Source organism: Coffea arabica, chromosome 3c, assembly GCF_036785885.1.
Source record: "Coffea arabica cultivar ET-39 chromosome 3c, Coffea Arabica ET-39 HiFi, whole genome shotgun sequence".
In the NCBI taxonomy this organism is placed as follows: domain Eukaryota; kingdom Viridiplantae; phylum Streptophyta; class Magnoliopsida; order Gentianales; family Rubiaceae; genus Coffea; species Coffea arabica.
Genome location: NC_092314.1, coordinates 1,502,682 through 1,522,675, shown reverse-complemented (window position 1 = coordinate 1,522,675; position 19,994 = coordinate 1,502,682). Strand labels below are relative to the sequence as shown.

General features: G+C 37.7%; 2 protein-coding genes across 3 annotated transcripts; both read right to left on the bottom strand.

Annotated features, from left to right (window-relative positions):
• Nucleotides 1-31: 31 nt before the first annotated feature.
• Nucleotides 32-12,739, bottom strand: LOC113733965 (isoleucine--tRNA ligase, chloroplastic/mitochondrial). Of its 2 annotated transcripts, XM_027260223.2 has the most exons (22): nucleotides 12,493-12,739; nucleotides 11,473-11,680; nucleotides 10,880-11,034; nucleotides 10,705-10,806; nucleotides 10,472-10,541; nucleotides 10,039-10,151; nucleotides 9,851-9,919; nucleotides 9,467-9,574; nucleotides 8,884-9,031; nucleotides 8,395-8,626; nucleotides 7,778-8,064; nucleotides 7,533-7,669; nucleotides 7,090-7,237; nucleotides 6,669-6,800; nucleotides 6,184-6,312; nucleotides 4,936-5,063; nucleotides 4,689-4,853; nucleotides 4,342-4,467; nucleotides 2,985-3,058; nucleotides 2,339-2,588; nucleotides 1,638-1,817; nucleotides 32-636 (listed from the first exon to the last, which is right to left on the bottom strand). In XM_027260223.2, the coding sequence occupies exons 1-22, from the start codon at nucleotides 12,517-12,519 to the stop codon at nucleotides 394-396; spliced, it is 3,231 nt and encodes a 1,076-aa protein (XP_027116024.2). In that variant the 5' UTR covers nucleotides 12,520-12,739; the 3' UTR covers nucleotides 32-393. The 2 variants fall into 2 exon arrangements, with proteins under 2 accessions (XP_027116024.2, XP_071937791.1); XM_072081690.1 differs by lacking the exon at nucleotides 6,669-6,800.
• Nucleotides 12,740-14,476: 1,737 nt separating this feature from the next.
• On the bottom strand, nucleotides 14,477-19,052 carry LOC113733964 (translocase of chloroplast 101, chloroplastic-like). Its single transcript, XM_027260222.2, has one exon. The coding sequence runs from the start codon at nucleotides 18,652-18,654 to the stop codon at nucleotides 14,626-14,628; it is 4,029 nt and encodes a 1,342-aa protein (XP_027116023.2). The 5' UTR covers nucleotides 18,655-19,052; the 3' UTR covers nucleotides 14,477-14,625.
• Between the last annotated feature and the right edge of the window lie 942 nt (nucleotides 19,053-19,994).

The window sequence follows — 19,994 nt, the reverse complement described above, 5'->3', positions numbered from 1 at the left end:
AATAAGTATTAAACTGAACAGCTTGTCATCGTAATGGAAGCAGATGAAACAGTTTTTGCATTAGAAATCTTGAAAATGCTTCTTGCACTGATCAGCTAAACCACTCGCAGCTTTTCTACACATCCCTTGTTTTGAATACAATTACCGGTTTTCCTAACAGCAAATGGGATGTACTACTTCCCCCAGAATTGCCTCTAAGCTGTTCAGATCAATGTATTTACATATCAATTGACACCAAAACTTGCAAGTTCCAAAATTTGGGTCTTCTTCAAAATAATGAAATCCGAGTAGCTAACTTGCGAGGCCCGATGATAGCTTGGCTGAACTGAGAGTGATTCAAATATGGCCTTCAAAAAGCTTATCAGGGCTCTCTCACCTCCCCAAGTTTTTCATTCAGCTCACAGCTGCCAGAGCAGGTTCTGGCTGACCGGCGACAACATTGTAACAGCGGCTGCAAAGTGAAGGGTGCTCATCAAAAGAGCCAACTTGAGGCGAAAAATTCCAACATCGTTCACATTTTGAGCCCGCTGCACGCGTTACGCGAATCCATACTCTGTCTTTTCCTCCAATGAGAAATTCTCCTGTGTATGATGCATCTTCAGTATGCTCGTTTTCCAGGGATGGAAGAACCTCCACCTGCATCACACAATTAATCATCATAGCTGACAAGGCAAACTCAACCCTACCCTCATTCATGTCTTGTACCTGTAGTAAACCAAACAATTATTTCTTATTTTCAAAAGGATTAAAATATAACCATCAAAGAGGTGATGTATAAAATCACTCAATAACTACTAAACCTCTCCTTTATGATGGTTATGGCCCAAGTTCTGTCTAAAACATGACTTGCAGTTTAACCAATATTTGGAATCTTACCTCCAACTCAATTCAAATCCTCTTCCAACGTATCAAGTAAACCCTTTATGAGACACAAGTCATAAAATTAAGAAAGGCTTGATTGGACAGAATTAATTTTGTCCACCTTCAGTGAGAAATTTCGTAAAAGCATTCGATGGCATCTGAAGTGCAATACCGGGTTAATCCCCAGAAAGCCTAAATTCAAATGCTTCAGAAAAGATTGAAGAAGAATATCAAGATATATAGTTGCTTATCCCAGCTTTGAAGATATTTGAGAAAATAACAAGGGCACTTTACTGTGTGTCGCTTTTGCCTTAGTCTGCGTGACCATTGGCTGTTCTAGTTTGTGTTGTGAGTCATTTGCACGTCGTGGGTTTTATACTGTAGTAAGACCTTTATTTGTTTACTGACAGCTTTTAAGTTTTGAGGGAACAAAAGAAAAAACAAGGGGAAGGACATTGTCAAACGGAGAACGACCAGGTTCCCACATAAACAAGACAAGTCTCTCAGACTGTAATGGTAACCTCCTTAATAGTGTGCCACAAGCATGGTATGGAGGACTGCACCATGGCATAACTGCCCGTGCTGCACAAGTCCAGGAGTTCCAAAAAAGGCAAATAAAAACAAAGAAAGAGAGTTCGTTAATGCATTGTCTTGGGTAAACTAAATGCAAAGAAAATCGGCTTGTTATACACATCAGACTAACTTTTACGTGATTTACTAGTTTAAATTCCAAGAGTCAGCAATTGCAAAGAGATATAAACCATGAACCAAATTACCTGAGATGTAATGAATATACGAGGTAGCGTATCAGCATCAGTTTCAGATTTACAAGCTTCTGTCAATCTTGCAGCTAGAGTATCATCTGATGTGTGGAGGTAGACCTTCGCCTCTAAACTTGAACCAATTAGCTTCCCAGATCGAGCAACCTCTAGCACTTTATTTACCTCAGTTCTTAGCTGGTCAAAGTATGTTAAGTTAGAATTAGTTGTTAAGCTCAAATCTGGTTGATAGAAAGAAAGATATGCATAAATGTGCACGTGTATACACATCTTTAGAGAGAGAGAGAGAGAGGACAAGCATTTTACTTTAGTTCATACATTTTCTCAAATCACATTGAGAAATTGTGAAGTTGACCAATGACTTGACTAAAATAACAAGCTACAAGAAATGTAGCTGTTCAGTGCCATCATTAAGCAGCAAAAAACAAGGACTTAAGGTGAGAAATGGAGCTAAACCAAGGAAATCAATACTGAAGTAAATTGAAGGCCTATAGCTTTCAATTCTTCACCACAAATCTATGCATCTATCTAATACGAAAAAGAGGGGATTAGGCAATATCATCCAAATTTGGTCATCATGACAACTTTATCTCTTAAAATGCTTTTTACTCTAGATGCACTTTTTGTCTTAAACACACAGATTTGAAACTGCAGTTACTGCACATATCTTGTAGTCTTTTTTCACAGATAAGTATTACCTCAAGAATTTTCCCCCAAAAATTGACTTCTTCGACAGGAAAAGCGAGATATCTTTCCTTAATTATAGGCCATCTTGACTCAAAGACAAATTTGGCAATTTGCCCTTCTTCATTAGTATATTGAAAAGGAAGATGTTGCCAAACATCCTCAGCCAAATGCGGGAGGATGGGCGCAACCACCTTTACTAGGGAAAGTAAGTGTTCTGCAAGGACACTTTGGCAACTCCTCCTCGTAAAGCTCGTTGTTCCCCTAAAATTAATGAAGTAAATAGAAGCCTCATTAACACATTTTAATTGCTTTTCATGAAACAGGGAGGCAGGAGAAAAATGGTATATGTCCATTGAAAGCAGAAAATATCTATGAAAATGCATAAGAATGATTGAATTTTATACCAACACACCATCATTCTATTTTTGGATCATATTTCTCATGAAAAAAAGGACAAAAAAAAAAGATAGAAAATGATCAAACCACAAATGCATGGATAAAGAATATTTGACAAATTGTAATCGCACCTCAAACAATGGACTGTAACTTTTGCACAAGAAACACGCTTTTATAACTTTTTCTAGAACATGAAGAGATCCTCAAGACATAAGCAAGTCAGCTCAACAGCATAAAGCAGGTTTTGAAAAAGAAGCTTACCCAACGTAAAGACGATCTTTGGCAACGTCAAAGTAAAAGTTTGAGAGATCGACGATCACAAAGCGTTGAATAATCTGTAAATATTTGGACAAGATAGGAAGGGAAAAGAATATGAGGCTCACTGCTACAACATCAGATAAAAAAAATTCTAAGAAACTATCTAATAAAATCGTAGAATATCACATATTTATCCACTATGCCTAATTCTGAAAGTTCCTGGTTACTGGAATCTCTATGGACTTTCTTCTTCTGTTCTGGTATTCCACTTGTTGCCAGTTATAATCACTTAGGAGGCATCCATTTGAAGGATACAAGGTAACAAGTCTAAAATGCCATTGGTCAAATGTTCCATGCCAAAATCCTTAGAAACACTGAGTAAACACATAGATCTAGCATTATGCTGCATAAAAGTAGCTTGTTATATGCATCACCCACCGGGAAAATTTCCAGCACACTTCATTGACATTTTAAGAATAGTATTTAGGAATCATTCTTTTCTCAGAGAAAACTCACTAACACGGTTAAATGCCCTCAGGACCACGTTCTGAGAATTCAAGGAATAAACTGTTCGATGGACAGAGGCAACATCTTCTAACAAAATTTTTTTGCCACACTGAAGTGAATGTTGCCTGTGACAGCCTCAACTCTTGATCAAGCATTACATTGTGTTTTCTGTGTATGTGACAGGGATCAATGACAATCTTCAGTTTGACTTTTCTTTCGTTCCAGAATTTGGAGTTTCTTTGCACAGGGAAACATTTATGGTTTCGGCATAGTTCAACAGGAGGGTTGGCTGACAGGATTGCCTCAGATGCCAGGCACAATGTCCAAATAGTTTTAATGCAGATTCTTGTATTGTTCAAAGTTTCTCATAGAAATACAGTTCAAAATTAAGAATAAGCAACAAAAACACTAGAGCAAGTAAGTGATAGACAAATAGTCATTAAAAAAATGGATGGCTTCAGAGAATCCAGGAAGTGCCCGAATCAACGATCAATGTGCGAATTTGAGCTTTTAATAATGAAAGTCAAACCACCTGATTTTATGTGATCAGACTTGTTTGTGAGTTCAAGTTGGTACTGCTCATTTAGTTTCATTTTGCATTTGAAGTCCTATAACATGGTCAACTTTGTCCATGCTGTAGCTTCAATGGGAACTATTCCCAAGTCTCTTCATCATCCAGAGAACCATCTTAGGCTTCTGTCAAGCAAGCAAGTACATTTTCTGGTATAAGGGAACTATTATCGTTGCTACTCGTATATAAGGCTCAATCACATTACTCGACAGAGGTGTTTCACATGTGGTTTTTGTCTCATTCCTGAATTAATGCAGTCAATACATCAAACAAAAGGTATACCTGAAAAATTTTGAAGAATTGATATTGTTCATAACCCTCCTTAATGTTCTTGACAACATTCTCAAGCTGAAATAATGCATGCTGATCAATCTTTGGAAGTTCATGATATGGAACAACATAATCAACCTACAAAATGAAACCGCAAATGTTAAGACTAAAAAGGCTGATGTGAATATACACATGCTACATCTGATATTTCAGTGTGTCCGTTTCAAAACAGGGAAGAAGAGATTAATGATAGAGATATTATCTTGTTGACATGTATAAAGGAACACTATTGACACTTAAATAGTAGACAGAATGTATATCCCAAAACAATACAAGCAATCATAAGAAGTCAGCCTTACTTTCCAGTCATGAAGGTTTGCCAAAAGAAATCTTAGAGTTCCCCGTAATTTCCGGTAGATATCAGACATTTGACGGAGGACTTGATGCCCAATCATCACATCCCCAGTATAATCTATGCTAGAAGCCCAGAGTCTTAGGACATCAGCACCATAAGGAGGAGATTCCTATCAGAAAAATGCAGTTATCACTAATTACAGAAATGAGGACGTTACACCTATACATGGTATATGGCAGACTGGTACTAACCACTTTGTTTTTTCCTCCTTCAATGATTGTAACTGGATCAACAACATTGCCCAGAGATTTACTCATCTTAAATCCTCTCTCATCCAAGACAAACCCATGAGTTACAACAGCAGAATATGGAGCCCTTCCTGAAAGAGAAATGAATAAAATCACAAAGCTTATGTTAGAAGGAGAATATTTTTGTATAAAACTGCACTCAGAGGCTGACAAAATGCAAGTAGAGAGAAAATAAACTATTTAAGAAATACTTGCTCCAACCAAAAGCTTCAAACTTGAGGCACCATATTTTAAGCAGCTATGATAATCACAAGGACAAACTGGAGATGATGGCAAGAACCCCAAGTCAAACAACAGCGGCAGGAACCAAAAGTGAAAATTTGTTGCAAGCCATTAAGGAAACTTGGGCAGAAGTTTGTACAAAAGGGAAAGCTAAGGTTCCCATCCTTGATCAACTAAGAATACTATCCAACTAGATTTTGATAATGAAATTCAAACTATGTTCAAATTTTGAGTGCCTCAATTCTCCTCTTGACACACTACACCAACTCAGAATGATAGCTTTACTTATGCTAGTCACATCAAGAAAAGTACATGACTACTAACTAACTACAGTCAGAGAGTGGCTTTACTAAGCAAGAAACTGCATATTTTTAGATTTTCAATTTAATTTCTGGCAATGTCCCTGTTTTCCCAAAAAAATTTTCCTTCCTTGTTAGACAATTTTGAAATGATATGCTGAAAGAAAGCTTCCTTGCATACAAGATGATGCGTTATGAATTCCATCTTATACATCCACAGTGCTTCACCAGAAACACCTGAGCTGGTCAAAAAGACATCTGGACAGTCCACAATCAGGAGAAAGAATAAAAAGTCTAAATATCTGTACAATGTGACCAAGTTCATCCCAAGCCCAGCATAAAATAGCTCGTTTCCATCCTCCCAACTGGGACATTTTGCATTACTTGCACAATCAGATTCCCTATCTATAAAGGTATCATATGCCTATCCCACTCAGTATGATAGCATGCTTTTAAGTCTCTTACTTTTCATGAATACAGATCGATAAAAGAACTTACGGTGAACTTGGCTCTAAATGATTATTGCCCTCCCCAGAAGTTGTTGATCAAGTGGTGAGAGCAGTCATACAGTTAAGCAGGAAAAGAAACATGAAAGGAATCTCAAAAACCTAGACTTTGAACACAATAAAAGCATAAAGGTTGGCAAAGGAGCAACTAGGAGGTTGTTTACCTTTAGTAGCAACACTTGTCAACAACGAGCTTTGGAACCAACCGCGATGCTGATCTGTACCCTCAAGATACAAATCTGCAGGAGAACTGAGTCCATTTCTTTTCTCCAGCACAGCAGCCCATGAAGACCCTACAAATTAAAAACAAACATCATACCAAAGCCCTCAGAGATTATATTGAAATTCTTAATTATCAATAGTCTCAATATTCAATATCTTATTTTGACATTGCACCCAAGCAAAACATTGCCATGGCACAATACAAGTTATGTGCCAACAAAATAGGCAAAACAGAACTGTCTTAAATATAACAGGAAACTTACTGCCATCTACGCAGTTAAGGAACATAGTATAACAAAACCTTTTAAATCAGGAAGGAGAATCCATTGCTCTTTTGTTTCAGCAAGCATAAATTAGCATGACATTTATGTGTTATTGTGTCCAATAACCAATTAAAAGAAGGAAGGCCAGCACAAGTGGGGCTTACCTGAGTCAAACCAAACATCCATTGTATCAGTCCCTTTTTCATAATCTGATGCTTTATCATGATAAGTATCAGGAAGTAATTCCTCTACCGTCATATACCACCATGCATCACTACCCTTTTGAGAAATTATAGCTGCAAACTCAGGATTGGCCAACCAAAATGGTAAAAGTTAGATTAGACTTCCCACACGGGGGAAGAAAGACACTTAGTAGTCTCATGAACCAGCCAGCATAAGAAGGTGTAACACATGTATTACACAGAGAGAGAGAGAGAGAGAGAAGATATACACTAGTAGTGTTAATAACCAAAGCAAACAGCAGCTAAAATGGAAAAATTACTTATGAGTTAAACAGTAATTCCAAGTTTTAACCTAAGTAAAAGAAAAAAGAAAAGTATATTAGTAATTAGAAGAGTCCCTCACATTTGACATGATCAATGGTTTCTTCATTCATCAGTGGCTCCTTTGTTTCCACATGGTAAAACACTGGAATGGGAACACCCCATGTCCTTTGCCGTGATATACACCAATCAGAACGGCTTGAAGTCATTGCAATGATTCTTTTTTCTCCCTGAAAATTTCCCCAAAATAATAAAAAAAAAGTACATACAATTAGTAACTCAAATAATTAGCGTTCAAGTAGGATTCTGACTGAAAATACCACACAAGGTAGGAAAATACATTTATGGATCACCAGTTCTTAGAACAGAAGCAGGAAGGAAGTATGCCCAGATATACTCCAATTTGTAACGATATCTATTCTACTGTGACTTCCTGAATAGGAAGTGCAAAGTTCTATGAATGGGCAAATTTGAAACTTTACTAAAGCACCAAGAAAAATTACAAGCGACTGCAATATCACTTACCTGAGAAGGAATCCATGTCACTTGGCTGATTGCATCAATTGCAGCATTACGGAATCCTTCCACTGATGCAAACCATTGTTCAGTTGCCCTAAAAATCGTGGGCTTTTTTGTCCTCCAATCATATGGATACTTGTGTTCTGATAGAAAGATATTTGTGAAGTTAACATGCTTGTGATCCTAACTCGATAACGCCAACAACAGATGGATCCACAATCTTGGACTGCAGGAGATAGAGTAGAACTTACTGTAGGGTTCCACCATAAGCATTGACAAATGCTTGTCCAAGTATTCTATAACTGCAATATTTCCATCACCAAGCACATCAAGCCCATTGAACTGTGCAGCTTCTTCTGTGAATTTGCCATCATCATCCACAGGGGAAAGAATAGGTAGACCATATTTGAGGCCAGTTACATAATCCTCCTGGCCATGACCAGGAGCAGTATGAACTAGTCCAGTTCCTGATTCTGTTGTGATGTAATCACCACCAATGACAACAGGACAGTCTCTGCCATCTATTGGATGAACATAGCTGAACCAGCAAGTGGCAAAACACGTTAGAAATGTAAACCTTGACATTGACTAAGAAGAATGTCAATTCTTCAATTAGTCTCATTAATAGAAGACAATTGATTAGCAGACGAACAAGACACACTCTCTCTCTCTCTCGCTTCCCCCCCCCTTTCTTTAGGACCTTCTAACAACTGAAACAGCCACAAGAAAGACAACCTCTAGATATGATTATCAGGTAACATCAAGCTAAATGCATGTCACACATTCTATGCAGAAAGTAGCTTCACGTGCACAAGGCCACAACATCAGAATTGAGAACCATCAATGAAAGACGCAAATTCAAACTAACCTGCAATTTTCGAGATCCGAACCCAACAGTTTTTTCTTTATAAGAAGTTTTTTGCCCCATTTTGCTTCTAGAGTTGGTACAAGGTCTAATGCCACAATAAGGAACAGCTTCTCATATTCTTCAAAAACATTGCCAAGTTTCTTTTTTGCATTGCCAGACAGTGTAGAACTATCTGTGGAACCCGACTGCACTTCAACAATGGCATATTGAAGCTTAGGATTCACTGCAACAGCTGAGAAACCAAAAATACGTTTAACCAGAGGTAAAAGAATGGATATATGGAGGACATTACAGATTGAGTTGGACACATTGAATTGCATGTGTCCATCTTTCCATAACTTTAAAATATCACATGCACATTACGTATCCTCTATAGCAGTCATGTACTTCTAAGTCCAACAAATTTTGACAGAAGATAACGTTAAAAGTAATAGAATTCCTGCAAATAAGCCTAATTATCTCCTTTCTAACACATGACAATTAACTTACCAGCATTAGCAGGTATAGTCCATGGAGTTGTGGTCCAGATAGCCAAGCACAAATTAGGGAAGAATTCCTCCAATAAATTGCACAAATTCGGAGCATTGACTAGTTTGAAAATGGCATACATGCTGTTGGAAACATGCCCTTCAGGATACTGCAGGTGAATTTCAAAGAAGATAAGGTGTATATAGATGAGAGGCATGTTAAGTTTGTTCATCGGGATGAATAATTATTTCAAGCACCAAAAGTTACACCATATCCCATCTTTATTGGCCCTCAATTCTCTTAGGTGTCCCAAAAGTTTTACCAAAATCAATGATTGAAGGTAAATACTTTCAAATTTCATTAATAGCCCTTAATTGTTAGAGATTTTAAGGTATAAAATTTTTAAGCTATTAAAAGTACGATTTGAATCAATGACAAAAGAGCAAGGGTATCAAAGCACTTAATGTACATCTCTAAAGTTCCTCAGAAAAGGAGAATGGAAAGGAGATGGCATGGCCAGATTTTGAATTCTTTAGTGGCAAAAGCATGCAGAAAATACAGGAAAATGGGCCCATTGAGAAGATGTATGGAAAGATCCATCTACCTCCAACTCTGCTTCAGCAAGAGCAGTGCGTGATGACGGACTCCAGTGAACTGGTTTTCTTCCCCTATAGATAAACCCTTGAATAGCCATTTTGCCAAATACTTCAATCTTGCAGAAATCAGGTAAAACAGATCAATAAGCTTCAACTCCTAAGTAGTAAACTATGAAAGCTGCAAATGCAAGCAGGTGTATATTGGCCTTCAATAAGATAATGAGAAAGATGTAAAACACAAAATACAAACGTCCCTGCCCCCCCCCCCCCCGCCCCACAAAAAAATTCAACCATGCATTGTCGAAATTGACCTGCTATAACAAGATGTGCTACAAAAATCTTAACCAAGGAAGCCTTAAAATATAAAATCCCTTAATAGCTATTCCAACTACCTGTGCAGCTTCATACTCTGGATCAAGAGTTAGATAAGGATGATCCCAGTCTCCCCATACTCCATATCTCTGAAACCCACTTTGAAGGAACCATTAGCACTGAAGAATTTCTCAGACACCCAGGGATTGATTTGTGAGAAAAAAGGTTAGCCTATATTAGTCTAACAATAAAAAACTCGAGTGAATACCCTAAATGATGCCATTTGAGCTTTCACAGTTGCAGTGGCAAATTTTGCTGCCTTTTTCCTCAACTTTAATGGTGTCAGCTCCTTCCTGGTAACCTCATCTAGTGACTGCAATACTGAAATAATTCACAAAAAGATGGAGCACAAACATATCTGTTAGATTCCCAAATTACAAGGAATTTTTGTTCTTATTAACAAAAATAAATTTGCCAGTTCAAATAAGCATACTTGAAGTAATTCTAGTTTTTCTCCTAAAGTGCCATTCTTGCCTTTCATTTTTACATTTTCTGCTTCATGCATAATTTCTAGCTTCTATTTTATATATTACAGTAACCCCTGACCAAAAGCATCATAGCATGTGAATAGTTGCCAACCAAAAATGGGAATAATGAATTAAACACAACAAATTATTACATTAATAGCCACTGATACGTGCCTTTTAGTTCTATTGGTAAGCCATGACAATCCCACCCTGGAACGTATTGAACCTTAAAATTTTGAAGAAGCTGTAAAGAACAAAGAATTATTAGACAACAAGATGTTTATGAGAACATGTAGGCACAGATGCTTGAATATGAGTATCAGCCAACAATAACTGAAAATCTGGAAAACATGGATGAACTTTCATTATCAAGATCAAAGTAGCAATATGAAGGACAGCATGGCTACCTTGTAACGGTTTATAATATCCTTCAAAATTTTATTTAAAGCGTGCCCCATGTGCAAATCACCATTAGCATAAGGAGGACCATCATGGAGAATAAAACTACCCTGTCAAAGTAACAAAACATTAATTACAACAAAGGGAGGTATGAGACAGATTCAAGTGTGCAGAAATACTTACTCCATCATTCCTATCAACAACTCTCTTAAACACCTGATGCTCATCCCACAATTTCTGAATCTCAGGCTCCCTTACTGTAGAATTTGCCCTCAAGCCAAATGTTGCCTGTGGTAGGTCAACCGTGTGTTTGTATTTTCCATCATCCTTCTTTAATCCTAAAGGGTATCAAGTACTTAGCAATTACAAAGACAGGATCCAAATCAGTATTAAGGAGTGACAACAAATATCCCTCCCTCATAGACAAGGCAAACTTCACTTGTTCACCCACACCTTACTGTTCAACTTATATTTTGCCACTTAAATTTAACTTTTTGCAGGTTCATATTATTTGGTATATTTCTTATCATCAATTAAGAAATATTTCAATTCTCAACTTCCCTGTAACCATAATTTTTATTTGGGACTTCTATGCTATTGTCCTATTCAGCCATCCCTTTCAAAGGAAAGATAAAATAAACAGGAAAACTTTATGAAGGACCTAAATATATTCAAAACAGAAGGGGGAGACTGCAAACATCAGAAACCATCAAAACGAAACCTTGAGTTCCAATCTATTCACAGTGGAATTCATTCAATTAGGTTAACTTATGCACCTTCAGACGCTTTTTTTGCTGCCATAACAGGTCCACGAGACCTTCTTTTTGCAGATGAACAGATTTCAGGACCAGGGTAGGTAGAATAGTGTCTCACATTTAACAGAGATAACAGAGATAGCACTTGAGATGATGAACATTTTCTGAGATACAGGAAGCTAACGGGTGGAGTTTTCCTGAATGATGGACAGTTCTTCAGCAATATCACCTGAGGAAATATAAGATACCAAATTAAATTGCTCCAATTCTAAAGAGGAATGATCAAGTCATTCTGCAGGATCTCTCATCTAGAATTCTTTCTAGATGATGGACAGCCTTCCACAAGCTTTGGTCAATAAGAAACAACTGGAATAGGAGACTGACACATAAATAACCAAAACAAAATTCAATTTAAAACTTCTAATCGGCCTCAGATTACCAGGTGACGAATATTGTCACTTCTCTATAATTCATAATTAAACAAAGATGAAAAGCAAAATTGGTCTATGCATACATAAAAAGCTCCGATACTTTGTTGCCAATACTTAATAGAAGTAGAAATTTTTCACTTAAAAAAAAAGTCACTGAACAGCACACACGTCTTACCATACTTCCCATGCTTAGAAAATCAATGTAGAGAAGTCAAAAAAAAAAAGGAAAAAGAAAAGTAAACATAAAAAATGGGACATGTGATCAAGCACCTAGCGTGCCAGCCAATTCAGTAAGCATCACTTTCCAAATTTCTTTTCATGATAAGAGAAACAAAGTATTCAAATATCATCTGTTTATCTCAAAAAAGGTAGAGCCTTTCTTGAAAGAAAAAAAAATAAAAATATACCCAGCAACTCAATGCCCACAAAAAGTACTGAGAAGATTGATTTAACGGTGCCTTATTCAAGTGCAATGATGCTATTGCCACGCCTTCACATCTCTATAAAGATTCAAGCTTTTGAAACTTTTCAATGCAAAATTACAACTTGAGCTCATAACTCATTAATCAATCGATAATGTTCCTATAAACGATACAGTAAGTGATACTACCTTGTAAGAGGAGTTTTGGACAGCCATGTGGACTCGACTAGTAGCAAAAGCAAACGGATTTAGCGGAGTAAAGGATTTAACGAAGAGGGTTGCTTCCGTTCAATTGCTCCACTTCAGCTTCCCCATTTAAAAGACAAATAAATACTCTAAGGGTTCAGAAAATCGTTTGAAATTTTGTGGATAAAATGGGAGTGGGGGAAGGATGTTGGCAGTGTTTCAGCTTCACAATCACAGGTTCTTCAGCCACAGACGGTTTTACAGAGTTTACGATTACTTATACTATTCTGTAATTTTTATTTTTATTTTTTTACAAAATGGCCTCAAGTTCTATTTATAATCACGTATGGCTCCGCACCCCTTTTTGGTGCTGTTCTAGAATTCTACTACAGTACATTTTATTTAACTAATTAATTAACAACAACATTTGCAAAGGTCTAAATTTTCTGGAGGAAATTAGTACTTGAAAGGTACTTCGGCCATTCTCAACGCATCTTCTGTTCTACCCTCAGTTTCACTGCCATCTCACTTTTTATTATGCTCTTATTTCTCCTTTGCAAATATTATTATATCATAAACACTGGACAAGAGTTATTATCACTTTGCTTTCTTAAACGATATTACTATTATCAATTTACCCTTAATGTATCTTTTAGTCACTTTACTCCATAGTAATTTAACTCAGCATGTTAATTAATTTTTAACAAAAATACCCTTTTATTTTATAACATTATTACATTGTTATTATCACTTTTTTTTTAAATTATAATGATATAATCGCTTTACTCTCTAATATTATTTTCTAGATATTATCTTATCGTTAATTTAAAAAATATGTTCAAAAATTTTTAAATGTACTTATCTTTTTTATATAATTCATGTGACCTTTCTTTTATTTGGAGTTGTCATCAAATATTGGGCGTTACATGTATGGATGACTACATAGTTATCTCATATACTCCTTTAGAAAAGCTTGGATATCGTATTGATTTAAGTTTTATGGTAGATCCAGACATGTAGACAAATTAAAGTGGAGCTTCTACATTTCAGCTAAATTGATTGAACCAAAAGTTTTTTAACAGGGAAATGCCTACTTAGTATTTTGGTTCACAGTCAGGGGAGTACTTTAATTGCTGTTCCATTGGAGGACAATTAGGTTCTTTTTGTAGCCACATCAAGTTAACAAGATGATTGCTATCTCTTGATGCTTTGCCCCAGAGGATGAAAAAGCAAGCTAAGAGTTGTTTTTTCTATGTTGGATTTCAACTGTGATGAGACCATGTCCGTTTGCAGATTCATCTTTGTGCAGAAGTCATTCTACCAGATGTTTCTGCATGTTTTTGTTATATTTCAGGGTTAATTATAGAAGCATCTTACTTAATTTCTCCCCTTTTTTGATATTCAATCAGCTCAAACAGTAGTATCAAGGTCCATCCTTGAACCGAGTTTGAGCTGCTCTATATTGACTGAATATCTGGCCTGACTTACTGAATGTCAGGATATGCCCGACAAAAAGATGCAAGTAACTGTGAGATTTTGTCTTGCAGAATACAGAGGTTCAGTATCTAAATGGGGGTTTCCATTTCGTTCTAATTTTCCTGATAAAAGAACATTAACTTCATAAGCATTTCTTGGTGTTTGTACGATATATCAGTTTTTTGAAATTTTCGGTTGAACGAAGTTGTTGATTAGGATGTATGTGCATGGAATGGTAATATGTTCTTGGTCCTGTTAAAACTTGCAACTCCTATAAATTGTGCCTTTTGTTGTTTGCAGGCAGAATGCTCAATTATGGCTACTGATTGTCTGCATTTCTCTTTGATATTCTACCCGGATTAGTTTTGCATAACTGAGTCACTAATAACTTGCTAATTTGCATATGTATCAGTAACCAAAGGTTCTATAACCAAATGCTAGTAATAAAGGTTCTTCTTCAAATCGCTAGATGATTGGTTATTTGGTTCATAGTAAGCAAAAACATACTCAGTTGAATCTGGAAAGATGTTCTACCGTCATCTGCATAAATAGGGCCAAAGAGTTCATAATATTACACAAGTTTGGAAATGCTGGAAGTTAAACAAATGGCAGCAGAAAAGCTGGGCTGTGCTGCAAAGGAAACCACATGTGGTGTATTCCCTATCTTCGACCAACTAGTGTGAAAAGATTTTTCCATATGGTATTGGCAATAGGAAGAAGACCCAATGTAGCAATTATAAGTTGATCAGAACTGCTTATCCGCGTAGAAACCTGCCCTCTTTTGTTACTGTTGAATCCGGCTCGAACAGTCATATTGGAATTTCGTCCCACAGATAGCTGGGACTGCAGGTTCAATCCCCATACGAGGTCTCCTCTCCACTTCGTAAGAGACAGGCCAAGTGTACTTTGGTCCTGACCAACTGGATAATCCTTTTCCCTAAGCCGAATTCCCAAGTTGGCTCCATATGCTGCATCAGTTTCACACTTAACTAGCCCAGTACTTCCCACCAAAACCAAATCTTTTCCAAGTGCAATCTCATCCTCCACCTTGAACCCAGCAATCAGATTTTCTCCTATGCATGTAATGGATACCCCTGCTGCAGTTCTATTTACTCCGAAATTACTTAGTTTAGTATCAGCCTTCAGGGTATAAGCAAGTTGCTCTCCAACTGTCTCAATATCAAATCCTGCCATTGTTGATCCTTTGTCCCCATGCTTGGCTGCAACGCAAGAATTTAAGCGGATGTTGAACACTTCCTTGTCTTTTGTCAGTTGAACATCAATGACTGCCGGAAAACGACCTGCAATGCCAAGATTGTCTTCAATACTGACACCATCATATCCACAGTCGTGGTCCCAACCATGCAAGTCCAGAACAGGCCTTGTTATACACCGCGATGAGGATTCTAAAAGTCGGTATCTATAGGCAGGATAGTCTCCATCGAAAGAAAGTGGAAGTACCATGTCAGGTACGGGAACTGCTACAGCTTCTTGGCAATCCATGTCTGGATCCTGACACTCATCCATGTCTTTTTGTTTCTTCTTTGCATCTTGAAACCTTCTAACCATTCCACTCCACTGCTTCTTTTGAAGTAGCTTTATGCGATAATCATACTCTTCAGCATATGCGTCTCTTTGTTCCTTGTTTAACTTGGCAATCTCAGATTTTGTCAGTGGCCTGAATGGTGGCAGTTGGTCATGCTCGTTCTCACTCTGTTGATCGCAATCAGATGAAAATGCCAATTCAACATCCGAGTCAAAATTCTCACCGCCTTCAATAGAAGAAAGTTTTGGATGAGAATTGGATTGTAAGAGAGAAGACATGAAATAGTGCAGAGATGGAGATGGAACTCTGAAGCCAAACAACTTCTGATAATCTGTGACTTCATCAGTTTTGACTTCAGAATCTATCTCCAATAAGATCTTCATGGAGTAACACAACAGCAGTAATTCGGATCTCCAACTGTCTCCATTGGTTAGGAAAGTCTGCTCATTTTTGTTCATTTCACACATAGAGCAGTTCTCTACGAGAGCAACTGGGATAAGACCGGGTTTCATGGTATGCAAATTACCAACAGAGTGGCTAATCAACTGCAGAACAAAACGTGATCTTCCTGAAACATATATATCATAGCTCAAGGGGTCCCCAGACGGCCCTTCTGGAGGAACTGAAGCGGCATGCGTCAAAATCAGAATGGTTTTATACCATATTGATGAACCAAGATAACCGGTGACTAACTTAAGCAACGGCAAATCACTAAGATCTCCGGTTTGGGTGTCTATACGATCAACGTAGAGAACAACATCCGGAGGAAGTTTCTTTGTGAACCTTTTTATAGAGGACAGAATCCTCCGATTAAAAGATTGATCCCCGAGAGAAGATCTAAAACCAGGGGTGTCCAATACACGAACTTCAGTGCCATTTACTGTTCCCGTAATCTCGTTCACACTAGTTGTGGCGGGTTCAAATGCATTTGTTGTTGCTTTCTCTTCACCAAAAATAGAGTTTATGGTTGCACTCTTGCCAACTCCACTTTTCCCAATAACTAGGATATTCAAAGAGAAGTTCAAGTCTTTCTTACCCTCTGCTTCAAGCCGAATTGCATCCTGCTTAGCAAAATCAAAATGGAATGCTAGAACAGAGGGCCTTCCAGCAGCAAGCTCTAGTTGGTATAAAACCTTTACAGCAACAGGATCCTCAGTAGACCTATTTAACCTATGGAGAAGCCGCAAAAATTTCACCCTAATTTCATGCAATCTGTCAATCTTCCTTTTTTCTCCTCGACTTAAATTTTCTACTGATTCACCATTGTCCATCCGCCCTGCAGTAAAAAGAGTAGGACTTAGTTGAGCAGTAGGTCTCAAACCAAGGAACCTAGAGTCTGAACCAACAGGTTGCTCCAGAGGAAACAGACTTTTGCCATCAACAGAAGTAAGCATAACGCTGCTGCTTTCAGATTTAACCCCTGTGGCAGCCCTCAGTAGTGCTGCAAGTGAAAAAGGATCAACCATATCTTCCCATTCACTCTGCCTATGCACATCCGCCTCATCACCCAGATCTCTAACAACCTGTGCCTGCAAATGACTATGAGAACTCTCTCCATGAGAAAGTAGACTGGGGGCAGTAGACTGCTCAAGTTGATCTATAGTATCCACTCCATTTGAACCTTCAAAATCCAACTCCTCGGTAACATCATGACCAACCAAATATTCATCCTCTTCCACTAAAACTGCATCGTCTTCCTCTTCACGAGTTCCTTCTGGTCCCAATTTGGTGCATTTTGATATAGCTTGCGGGATGGGGGATCCACTACATAATGAATCTTTCATGACAAGTCTTTGATACACATCCAAATCGCCATTCGTATAGCCCTCAAGATTCTGAGCAACATGTTCGTCTGAAAGCTTGACAGAGTTCATCATCTGTACTTCCTCTTCACTCGTAGCATTATCTAGAGAATCAACATTGTGGGGATCATCAAAACAATGAGACTTCGATTTTTCATCAATCTTGTGCTCAATTTTACAAACCGACTTCTCACCCTCATTAGGCTGACTGCGAACAATGGACCCATTTCCATCATTATTTGCACATTTCCCACGATCCATGGATGCAGCTTCAAATTCGTCTTTGGCTTCTCCTTCTGTGGCCTTAGCTCCTGTGAGCTCCACAGCATTAATTTCAAGGATATTTGAGTTGACAACAGTAGTCGGGTCAGGATTGTTTGCATTAGCGCCTATTTCAAAATTCATTTCCCCATTATCTCCATGGAAATCTTGAAGGTGTTCATCTAACTCGGCACCTCCTGCTTCTTCAGCAATTTCAGGACCCTTGTCTTCAATCACATCTGCAGACATGAGATGATTAGAAATCTGCTTTTCTTCCCCGTTGTCACCTCCAACCAAAACGGAGTCCTCACCAACCTCAGCTTCGGAGCCATAGTCAGATACTGAGGCATACCCATCTCCTTCTCCTACCTCGAAGATCCTGACTTTAGGGGCACTAACTAATCTCTCCAGAACCCCGGAACTGGGAACTCTCGCAACACCTAAAAATGTTTCCTCCTCTACACTCTCACTTCCCAGAGAATCATCATCACTGAACCCAGACAGCTTGGCAATTGGCACCCCTTGCTTTTGCAGCAATGGAATTTGAATATCAACAAGCGGTAAGTGATTCCCAGGAGCAGTTTCATGCTCCTCTGTGGATGCCCCTACATCTTCTACACATTTATCAGCTAAAATTGGCCTTGAACCGCTATATTCACCAGCAACATCATTTCCTACAATTTCTTCATCTGTGCAAGGCAAGACAGGCCTAGAATCATCAAATTCTCTATCTGAACTACTTTCATCATTAATCTCTTTAGGTGGGCATTTCACGAGAGGCCTAGAAACAACATATTGTTTGAGAAAGCGAGTTTCTTCGCGAATTTCATCATTAGTTTCAGCCACAAAAGCCCTCTCAGAAGCAGTTTGAATCCCTTCTTCACCACTCAAAAACCCATCAGAATCAACGCCGCTATCACTGCCATAACTACTAAACCCACTGTCTTTTTGACCATATTCAACGTCAGAATCATCCAGAGTAAGGGGAGCTCTAATACCTGTTGAGGCGGAAGAAGGTAGCATTGGAGGAGCTGATTGTGTAGCTGAAACAGGGACACCAAGAAGCCTTTTTGAGTCCATTTTATCAACTTTTTGTTAGTATTTGCTGATTTCCTTGGTCAATGAACAAAGATAAAATCCACGCCCAGGATGTAGTTTGGCATTAGGCAGGAAAAGAGTAAGAAAGGCACAAAAAGATTCTTTGGAAAAGATGGTGGTGTAAACTGTACAGGATTTTCTTTTTGGGATTTTCTGGGATTGGTGTTGTGTTGTGTTTGTTGTTTGTTCGAGGTTTCTGATTGGCAAAGATACTGCTGCTGTTGAAGTGTGGCGTTGGGGGTTTGGTCAAGTGAAGCCATAAAACATGGTTGGAGTTCGAGAGATAAGGTCAAGCGGTTAACTTAAGGCTTGGCAATTGGCATGGCTGCTTCCGGGGCCTACAATGTTCGGCTGTTCATTTTCTGGGCACAAATATTTTGCGAACCCCGCGGTTCCTTCTTGGATTATTCTGCACTTCTACTATTTTTCAAGGCTAGTCTTGGTTGTGTGTCACGCCAAGTGATCACGGGACTGAGGTTTTTTTTTTTTTTTTTTTTCTGTCTTTTGTTTTTGGGTCAAGAAACCTAATGATAATTGCTACTGTATATTATTCAAAAGCAATATTGAAACCGCTGAATAATTTAATTATGAACGTACATCTATACTATTATTTGATTGTAAATTTTTTTTACTAAGAAAAGAAAACTAGCATTTACATGTACTCATGTCCTATCATTCACGTTATTTATTTTTTTACTTGGAAAAGTACACATTGGTTGAATTAATTATTTTCATACTTCCTTACTTAAATCAACGATGACAGGAGAAAAAAAATGTAAGTGAAAGATTTCGAATTTGACACGAATCAAAGAAACTTATTCAATGATCACTCTTAATTGCTTTTTGGCCCCAAATCTTTTAGAGTTGCTTTTTTCAATAAATGCTGATTATATATTTTTTATGTTATTTATACCAATAATTGGTTTATGGACGAGTGCTCTCAAAGTAGTTGAGAGCTAAATCTACATGCTTGGGATTTCATTTCTCAATAAAGACTATCTAGAAAAAATAAATAAATCTGCGTGTTTGGATTGTCATTTTTTACAAAAAAATTTTAAATTTTTTATAAATTCATTTTCTAATCTCCTTTTTGTTTCATATTTTTTTATTAAAAAACTTTGAAAAAATAGCAATTCGAACTCATTGGCACTTTTTTTGCGATGTACTCGTTCAAACAATGCATGACTAGTTAAACATTATTAGAACAACTTTTTATGAGATTGAATCTAATATTGACAATTAAATGATTTAAATTTGGATTCCTGTACCTTATGAACGAAGACGTATGCTTGAGGCTGGCTTCGTCAGTTTCTTCTGTGGAT

Excerpts from the sequence above, each read along its gene's own strand:
- LOC113733964 (XM_027260222.2), bottom strand. The coding sequence starts at position 18,654 with ATGGACTCAAAAAGGCTTCTTGGTGTCCCTGTTTCAGCTACACAATCA.
- LOC113733965 (XM_027260223.2), bottom strand. The coding sequence starts at position 12,519 with ATGGCTGTCCAAAACTCCTCTTACAAG. Across the intron at positions 1,818-2,338 it reads TTTGGGGGAAAATTCTTGAG|CTAAGAACTGAGGTAAATAA; the intron begins GTAATACTTATC and ends TACTTTGACCAG. Across the intron at positions 637-1,637 it reads GTATATTCATTACATCTCAG|GTGGAGGTTCTTCCATCCCT; the intron begins GTAATTTGGTTC and ends TGTGTGATGCAG.